At 43.3% G+C, this 9,451-nt stretch overlaps 1 protein-coding gene across 1 annotated transcript; it reads left to right on the forward strand.

Moving 5' to 3' along the window:
• Nucleotides 1-750: 750 nt before the first annotated feature.
• On the forward strand, nucleotides 751-8,807 carry rnd1b (Rho family GTPase 1b). Its single transcript, XM_030769265.1, has 5 exons — nucleotides 751-870; nucleotides 1,384-1,471; nucleotides 7,776-7,885; nucleotides 8,272-8,406; nucleotides 8,562-8,807. Exons 1-5 carry the CDS (start codon nucleotides 751-753, stop codon nucleotides 8,805-8,807), a joined length of 699 nt encoding a protein of 232 aa, XP_030625125.1.
• The last annotated feature ends 644 nt before the right edge of the window (nucleotides 8,808-9,451 follow it).

The following is a 9,451-nucleotide window of genomic DNA, read 5'->3' on the forward strand; positions in this document are numbered from 1 at the left end:
CCAGTGATCTTGAGTTCACGATCAATCAGATGATTAAATTTGGATGCGTAAAAACCCGAGGAATCTTAGGGAACACTGCAAAATGGCATATCATGGACGACAGACCAATTAATGGTCACAAAGTAGTAGTTCTTGCTGATATAAATCCAGAATTCAGAATTGAGAGTTGTTCTCTGGTTGTCCCAACAAATATACAAACAACGTTTCAATCCCATGCATACTCACAGTCACAGGGACAAATATTCAGTACTTAAATGATCTCTTTGCAGACAGAGGGCCATCATTGAGACAACGGGGAATATTCTTTCATTTAGTTTCATTTCATTTCATTTCATTTAACCATAGGCCTATTCTGTTTCATTCACCTCATTATATGCTGTTTAATATTACATCCTTTAGGCTTCTTTTTAATCACATCGTTAAAATTGAAATTTTCGCAGGTTTTTCTCATTAGGTCATTACGAGACTAAACTTTCCTGGTTGGCTTTGTCGTCGGGGAAATACATGTTCGGGGCAATGGAATGAACGTTAGAATGTCTGGAGAATAGCGTAAGCCCATTGGCTGGCGATGCCGTGTATAAAAAGCTGCAGTACTTTATTCAATCACATCAACTGCGGTCAGCAGTCAAGGGAGGGAACCCGACGCGTCGCAGTAAAGGATTTGCTTCTTATTCTCTTCCTTCTGGTATTTCTTTTTTCCCCCTCTATTTTTTTCCCGCAAAATACAGAAGAGAGCGGAAAAAAAACAACATGAAGGAGAGAAGAAATACCCAGCCACTGGTAGTGAGATGTAAATTGGTTCTAGTTGGGGATGTACAATGCGGAAAAACCGCTATGTTGCAAGTCTTAGCAAAGGATTGCTATCCAGAGGTATGTACATTCATTGTGTGAACAGTGTGACTGTCAGAGCGACAACAGTATTGTGTTTCTGGGAGATCTGATGCTTGCGGTGCATGTATAAATCAATTTCGTGTAGGCTGTAGGTCTATTAATTAATTTGGCGTTGACTTTCATTAGTGACTTGATGGATTCATAACGCTTGTTGAGCATTGCACTCCACGTTTTAAATGCTTAACGTATGTAATTCCAAAGAACTTTTTTACAAATAATGTGAACTGCAATAGAACATTTATTTGAAATTATCTGGACAAATGTGCTTGAAGGTCCGATCTGCAATTCATTGACGGAGGATTCATTCTTTTCTAAAGCTAACCAGTGATCTAAATGTATCTCCTGCAGAAATATCTCAGAAACCAGAAACAAATGACTTGATGAACGCAGTTATCACTTCTCCTAATTTACCAATGCTTCTCGAACGTTGATTAGGCTACATGTTGAATTGATGCGTTTCACAAGTTGAACTGACAAAGCTTCGTTTCGCAGACGTATGTGCCCACGGTGTTTGAAAACTACACTGCTTGCCTGGAGCTGGACGACCAACGCGTGGAGTTGAGTTTATGGGATACATCAGGTAAGAGCCCACTGATGGTTTTTATAAGAAATGCGACACTGATTCAGGACACACTATACCAGTTAACAAATCAAGAACGATTGTCATGCAAGTATTATGGAACTGTCCGACGATTGTCCAGTGAGATGGTGGAAGCATGATTAAAATTTCTGTAGCGCATCTCTGTGGTCTCTGACCACAGCTTTGGTAAATGCCTCCCATTCTGAGGTGGTACTAGCGGATCAGAATAAGCCATGTGATGAAACAAATAGTGCAAAACAGTGTAAACTGTTTTGTCCAGAGGCCCTTATAAATTCTCTTCATGTTTTGATATAAGACAGTATGGTGGCTTTGAAATAGGAGTTGAGTTGATGGATGCTCTTTGTACCGTTGGGGTATTTTTCATATACTTCTGTGACTTTAACAGGAACTTGTATACGTCATGTGTACTTTTTGTGAGTGGTTGTGATTTTTTAGAGAATTAAAGAGCGAGAGTATTTGAGAGTGTCCATGTGACGCACAAACGGATTTTTAGGCGGCGAATCATAAATTGGTCGGGAATATTGCGGCAACGTGGCATTTCCTTGTGGTACTACCTGTTTGCCACATCTCGGATGATGTTGACTGAGTGCGAGACCACACGACTGGAGTTTCATTTGGAGAAACTAAAGGAGTGGTGGACGTTTAAACTGCTGGCCAAAGCAATATTATAATTATATGTAAATACACAGGGCGCAGTCCCGCTTATTTCATTATGTAAACAGCACGGAGTAGTGAGTAAGTGACCCAGATTGAATACAAACGATGAAGCTACTTTTTAATGCTGAGGTTTCCATCAAATGCAAATGTAAATAGATAGCTACACACGTTCAATGGTAGAATATTTTAATAATCAAATTGATGGAACTAATTCATTTTCTCTGTTGCTCTAGCCGTTTTAGTCCGTTTAAATATGTCCCAAGAATGTTAAAAAAGCCTGTTGAAAGACTATTAAAAATCGTGTATTATCAAGTATACATCGCCTGTGTTGATATTGTCAAAAATGTTAATATTGTGAAAAATGTCAGTCAGATAAAAAGAAATGGAAATTTTATCGTCAGATTAAAAAAAGAGAGAGAGAGAGAGCAAGCATTTTGTCATTCCTACCATATGGTGATACAGGAGGGGGTAAAAAAGAGAATTTCCAGTCACTTTTACCCAATTAGTTGTATTTAGGTCTGCCTTATCGCCCTATCAGATGTACTGTGCAGTCAGGAATGTGTAATGAGAGTACACATGGGCACTGAGTCAGTGTAAACCTCCCCAGGGCTTCTCATTGTAGCCTATTGACCTGATTATGGTGAACTGTGTTAGTCTCCTCTGAGCTGCTCTTTTCTGATTCCCCTGGTGCTGACACACATCCCGACCCACACTCTGCTCTGTGCTTTCCGGCGCATTCCACACGGATGTATGCTAAACATATGACAACAACGGCGACAACGTGCGGATGATTGGTATGCACAACCGCCTGGTTTCCTGCAACACTGTGAAGTGTTTTCGATTAAGGGTTTAAGGGTTTGAGTGAGTTGGTGTTCTGGGGTGGAACTCCAAATTTAGTTTGGCTTTTTTTTTGCACCAAGACTGCAAAATCAGTAAATGAAATTTGGACTTCTCTGATTAGTCCCAGCTGTTTGATCCGATCTCACAATCTTTGATCTAATTCGTCGGCTTGGAAACGGGCCAGCTGATGGCCAGTAAGCGTTTTTGTGGGCTTATGTGAGGTTTGATGAGGGATGAAAGAGGGTGGGGTGGGGTGAGTGTGAGGGGGTAAAGCATTCTCCTAGCGTAGTTATGGATGTGAAATTGAAACTCTTTAGATCTGAATGCATGAAGGATTCAGCTCATGTCCTTACACACCGAAATACTGTTAAAGGCTTATCAGGTTTCAGAAACACAGCAAAATGTTATTGCCAATGTTTAGTTGTTTGATTGCCTTTGTGTTTGGCTATCTTCTCTTTTTCCTGCCCTGTTTATGGTCTGATCCAATGAACCACTTTTAACACTGGCTGTTCAATTAAGTGCTTAAGTGTTTTTTTCTTGATAATTTCATTGGGATGTTTTGGAACTGTTTTTTAAATCAGTGTTTTAAATCTTGGGGTACGCTTCCACTGCAGCAAATTTCGCTTCACTCTCATTCAGGTTCAATGGGGGCGAAATTCGCAAGGTGACTTGCTTGCTGTTTTCGTGACCATGCCCCCAGGTGAAATTTTGCAGGGCGAAATTCACGAGGCATTTCACTGTGTGGAAGCCTACGGTTATACCTTATATCTAAGACATAGCTGAATAATCATGCACTCATAGTAACCAGGGATTTAGATGGAGTAAATGGAATTCTGATGGTTGATTGTGGGAAGTTTTAACAACATCTCCTTCTGTTGCAGATGAACATGTATCTTGTTAGTAATAGGGTTGTTTAGTCATTGTGTATGTATGTGTTTGGACAGTTCTGTGTGTAAATTATTTCTGTCTGGCAGCACTGTCCTACCATTGGGTTGAGTGGACTAAAAAAGCTCCCCTCCATTATGGAAGCTTCTCCACCATGATTGGCCTGATTTCATCTCTGGGTCTGGGCACAGCACTCTTTTAAATCTGGCTTGGAATTTACAAACTCAAATCAAGTCCCTTTGCTTTATCAGAAAGGTATATTGGTTGCATTTGGAGGTTCACTGAACGTAGGCTGCCTTGGTCCTAATATTGAGGCAGAGTATCGTTCAATAACAGTTAGGAATTACTGGGATGGATTATGCTACAGTTTTCTTTATTACATTAATGGACATAGACTTCTCCAGATATGAGGTTTGGATTTGCTGCTGTGTATTGGAGGATTACATATGATGAATGAATCACGGCATAGAAATGAACGCGCACATTAAAAACAGGCGAGATTAATGAGAGTTTTATGGCGGAGGTGTGGAAAAGATGAGAAGATGAATCCCTAGAGTGGTCCCTGGAGAACGTGTGGGGTTTCCCCGTAGGGTCACATCCGGCCCCACGTCATAAAATCAGGGCGGAATTCTTTACTCAATTCCCACCACACTCCTTGCTGGAATTTTTTGCCCATTTTGCATCTGGGGGAGGGGGGTTCAGGGACCATAGGGAATGTGTCAGCACTTGATCCCACTGATCTCCAGTGGGAAAGGAGTGGAGTTGGTGGTGATGGGAGTGTGTATACATTTTATTCCTGTCTCCCTCTTGTCCTTCTCCATTGTAACCTCTCTCAGCCTTAGATTAGCTCTAGAGTGTCCATTGAATCTGTTTTGGTTTTTAGGGCTTGTTAAAGTTTTGATTTTGTTTTCAAAACCATGTGGTGTTTCCAACCAGAATTCATCTGTCATTTACAAAATATTTCCCTCTTTCAGATACTGAACTAATAGAGCAAAGATTTACATAAAATAATAGTTCAGAGCTATAAATACATTCAAAAGTTTTCATCATTAGGGTTAATAAATAAAAATTTGACTTTGTGGTCATTGATTTGCTTGGAGATAAAATAAAAATATGATATGCATCAAGGGAGAGAGATGTTTAACAAACTGATGCTTTCCAGCTCTACAGTATAAAACATTATAACATTTTAACAGCCCCCCCCCCCAAAAAAAACCCCCACAAAACTAAAGAAAAAAAGAAATCCAAAAGATGATTTTGCCAAATCCGGAACACTGCCAAGCGTGGGAAGGAAATGGTTTAAATGGAATGTGATGGTGATAACAAATGAGTCTGATCAGTGCCGAGCAGAAGAAGTAGTCCATCGCTTCTCCTCTTCCATCTGCTCCTCATACAGGGCTCCTCCTATGCCTGAGGAGCTAACCCTTCCCCTACCAATCATTTGTGCAGTGTTGGCCCACTTCCACCGTGTGGTTGCCACAGGGGCATGCCAACAACGGGGGGGGGGGAGGTTTATTGAGAGGACAGTATGAATTTATCTGTTTTTTTTTTCTTCCCTTCAGTGTCATTTATGCTTCACAAATTCTCCATCTGCTGGTATGAGACTGCCATAAGAGAAGCATGTTGTCCTGTTAAAGAACATGTGGCAGTGGGGGTGTGTGTTATGGGAGGGAGGGGGCAGTGGGGGTGTGATTGGGGAGGGGGGGGCAGTGTTAGAGCACACAAAACGGTCGTGCGTTTACTGTACTTCCACCACGGAGGTACGTTTGATAGTACCACCGTACTCTGATCTCGCGCACTGCGGGTGGTCGGGGGGGGGGGGGGATTAATGCGAAGGAGAGGTCTTAATACCTTCCGCCATGTGCTCACTCTCCTTTTCTCATCCTCCTCTTCCTCCCCCCTCCCCTTCCTGTTTTCCTTTTATGTTTCTCAACTGTACAGAGAGCTTCTAAGACACCTTACGCGTGGTGGTGTTTGGTGGATTTGGGCAGGGTTTTTTTTTGCCACGAGTTCTAGCCGTCATTTTTCCATCTTTCCCCAGGCAGGCGGCCTGTCTAATTTGTCAGGTTTTAATTAAAATGGCTCCTCTCCTCCCTGGCGTGTCTGATCATTGATTTGTGCATTTAGATAAATGGAGATTTCATGCTGCCTCACACCCGGATCTCTCTGCCTGTTTCATTTGGCGCTCTATGTTTAGAAGACGCGATCCCTCTGTTCGGTCTGGTTGATAAGGGAAAAAAAAAAAAATCATGAAAGATCCGAGCCTTTGAAATCAATCTATCGATGGTCCTGATATGTCTGAGGCAAATTGCAGATGCTGCCTGAATCGCTATTAGCTGGTGGCTCCTCTGTATCACTGCACTGTATCGCTCCACAATGGTTGTTGCTAAGGTTGCAGTTTATTTTTGATGGAAGGAAAACTATTTGGATGTTCAAACTGTCAGAATACCCCGCGTAAGCCAAATGCTATTCTGAGCCACTGTGGTAAAGTGGTCCAGACGCCTGCAGTATTTCTCGTTTAGCTGGTGAGTTATAACACACTGAAAGAGAGATGAGGGGAATCAATGCTCTCTGGTTTTGATGCATTAAGCTGTGTTTTATTGTACTGCCAGCGGTGGTGCTTCTCTAGCTCTCTTCATAAGATATAGCAGCTCTGTTAGGACTGATTCCTTTTCATAATCCTGAGACAGATTGCATTTTCAGTCTCTGAAGTGTTGTGCTGCAAATTAAGTAACTCCTCCCGAAGTCAATTCAATCAGTGGCGTATAAATAGCAACTATGTTAGCTGATGTAATGTAACATAAGCCCATGAAAATAAAGCCCCTGTCTAGTTTGTTTTCCTACAACAAAGTCAGCATAATACTACAAACAGCAAATAATACTCCGGAGCCTTCTTGATCTTTTTACAACACCCCCCCCCCACACACACACACAATGTCCATCACACAAGCCAAATTCCTCCACAAAAAGATGAACATTGGAAAATACGCATTAGAATAGGGTGTGTGCGCGCGCGTGTGTGTGTGTGCGCGTGCATGCGCTGCACAGAGGAATCTCCTCAGCAGCATGTGGGTGGGCACATCTCTGCCTGAGATGATTGATTGGCAGTCAAGGGAAGCCTTTACTGAGGAGTAGGAGGAAAAAAGGCGTGCTACAGATTCTAAGTGGATTCCAAGGCTGTTGCTGTGGAAACTGGGGGACTGGTGGAAGCATTGCGTGAGTGGAGGGGGGGGGTGCAGGAGGGGTGGGTGGGTGTCTTGCTTAAGGATTCTGAGTGAGAGTGGGGGTGTCTGCCTACCCCCCCCCCCCTCACACACACACACACACACACACCTCCCAGATCTACCAGTTCTAGTTGCGTAATCTACGTCACAAAACGACGACAAAAAAAAATGGAAGGAGGGATCAGTAAGGATTTAGAGCTAGATTATGTTCTTTCCCCATATAAGATGTCAGTGAGGCAAGGGATGCAGAAACTGGAAAAGTGTGTTCTCCTGGATGTTGTGAACATTGTGATCGTGAAGGGAAACGATGAACGGAAAAAGACGATCTGCTGTGACAACATCCACCTCCAGTCTTTGCTTAACTCTTTGTACCACAGCACTCTCTTACTTTGCATATGTTCACAAAGGCACTGGTCTCTCTGGAGCAGTTCAAATACACAAAGCATTCCTGCTGCCTGTGTTTGGTGCACGCAACAGTACATTTTACTCCTCTATGATACTTAAAGCGGAAATGATTTCTCCCAGGTCTGAGACAGTGGCCCCACCCCATTGTGTATACAGTGGAGACTTGGTGTGCACTATAGATGGGGCTGTAGTGTTGTTGGTCATGAAGTGACATGTTGATTTGTCTCACTCTCTGAGCTTTGGTAATGAGTCACGATGTCTCTTGTGTTCAGGATCGCCGTACTACGATAACGTACGGCCACTGTGCTACAGTGATTCAGACGCTGTTCTCCTGTGTTTCGACATCAGCCGCCCAGACACCGTTGACAGCGCTCTTAAGAAGGTAACACAGGGAAAGATGCAGTGGATACACATATACATGTAAACGGCCCACAGCAAAAAATGCTTTGAGTTCCAGCCTCCACCAAAGCCAACTATAGCACAAGCAGTTTCATTTGCTTGTGGTTTTAAAGTAAAATCTCCTTGCCAGAGAGGCATAGTTTTGAAGAATACAGATTGTGATGTGATGCTTATGTAATGGACTTATAACGTAATATATAATATAACTCCATATATTATATATATAAATCCATGTATAGTATAATATGTGCTGTAGATTAAAAATGTTTATTGGGTGCTGTGTAAATGTGGCTGGTTCAAATGTTACCAGTTTTATCTAGCTTGGTGTTGCCATTGTAAACGTGCATGTTCCTCTCTGTCTCTGTCCAGTGGAGAACCGAAATCGTGGACTTCTGCCCCAGCACACGCATTCTCCTCGTCGGCTGCAAGACAGACCTGCGGACAGACGTCTGCACGCTGATGGAGCTGTCCAACCAAAAACAGACACCCATAACCCATGAGCAGGTACAGTCAAGAACCCTCCAGTGCCTGAACAAACTACCAGAGCCTTTTTTTATCATGTAAATTGACATTAAGGGTGGAATGAGAGAATGACTTGGGTTCGTTAGTGAATTAGCTAAGCACTCATTTTGTCTTTGCTACTGGTCCTGGATTCACAGGGCTCTGCCATGGCCAAACAGCTGGGTGCGGAGGCTTACCTGGAATGCTCAGCCTTCACCTCGGAGAAGAGCATCCACAGCGTCTTCCGTACGGCCGCCCAGGCCTGCATTAACAAGCTCCAGCCACTGGAAAAGCCAAGCCCCACGCGCCGCCTCTCCAAACGCCTGTTGCACCTCCCCAGCAAGTCTGAGCTGCTCTCCTCCACTTTCAAGAAGGAGAAAGCCAAGAGCTGCTCCGTCATGTGAAGTTGGAGAGCAGGCGATCCCTTACCCGCCATGCGTGAAAGCCCCCCTCCCCCATCCGCCCCCTGTTGCTGTTTGTTCTGGGGAGGGGGGGGTGTGGGGGTGATCGAGCATGTCATCGGTGAAGGGCTCCGCGTTGGAATCCCTCTGTAAGCCCCCCCCCCCGCCCTCGCTGTCCACCATGTCCTGGTCTGCTCAGCAGGGCAAATCTGTCATTTCATTACGGTATCTTGGTTTTTTTTGGGGTTTTTTTTCAAATCAAAGGTTTGATCACATGCTATCATATCTTTAGTCTTTTGCTGTATAGTTAAAGCTGATGTGTTCCTATGGGACTGTAATTACTATAATGGAGATTCACAATTATTCAACCCTAGTAGCGTGGGGCTGGAATTCTGGGTTCGAAATGTGGATTTCTACCAATGTGACGTTTATGACTTTACAAAATCTATTCAGTGTTCATTATTAGCCTCACTAGCTGTGAGACGACATATATGACCTTCTTTAACAGAAACCTGTTCATACCAACACTGAATATGCACTATAAGCTGAGGGGATGGAGAGAAAGAGCTGGAGATTTTTGTAGCAAGGAGCTCTGTGTCACACCCAGGTTATGTTTAGAGATAGGAGGAGGAGGAGGAGGAAGAGGA

The sequence above is a fragment of the Chanos chanos genome, chromosome 3 (genome assembly GCF_902362185.1).
Source record: "Chanos chanos chromosome 3, fChaCha1.1, whole genome shotgun sequence".
NCBI lineage: Eukaryota > Metazoa > Chordata > Actinopteri > Gonorynchiformes > Chanidae > Chanos > Chanos chanos.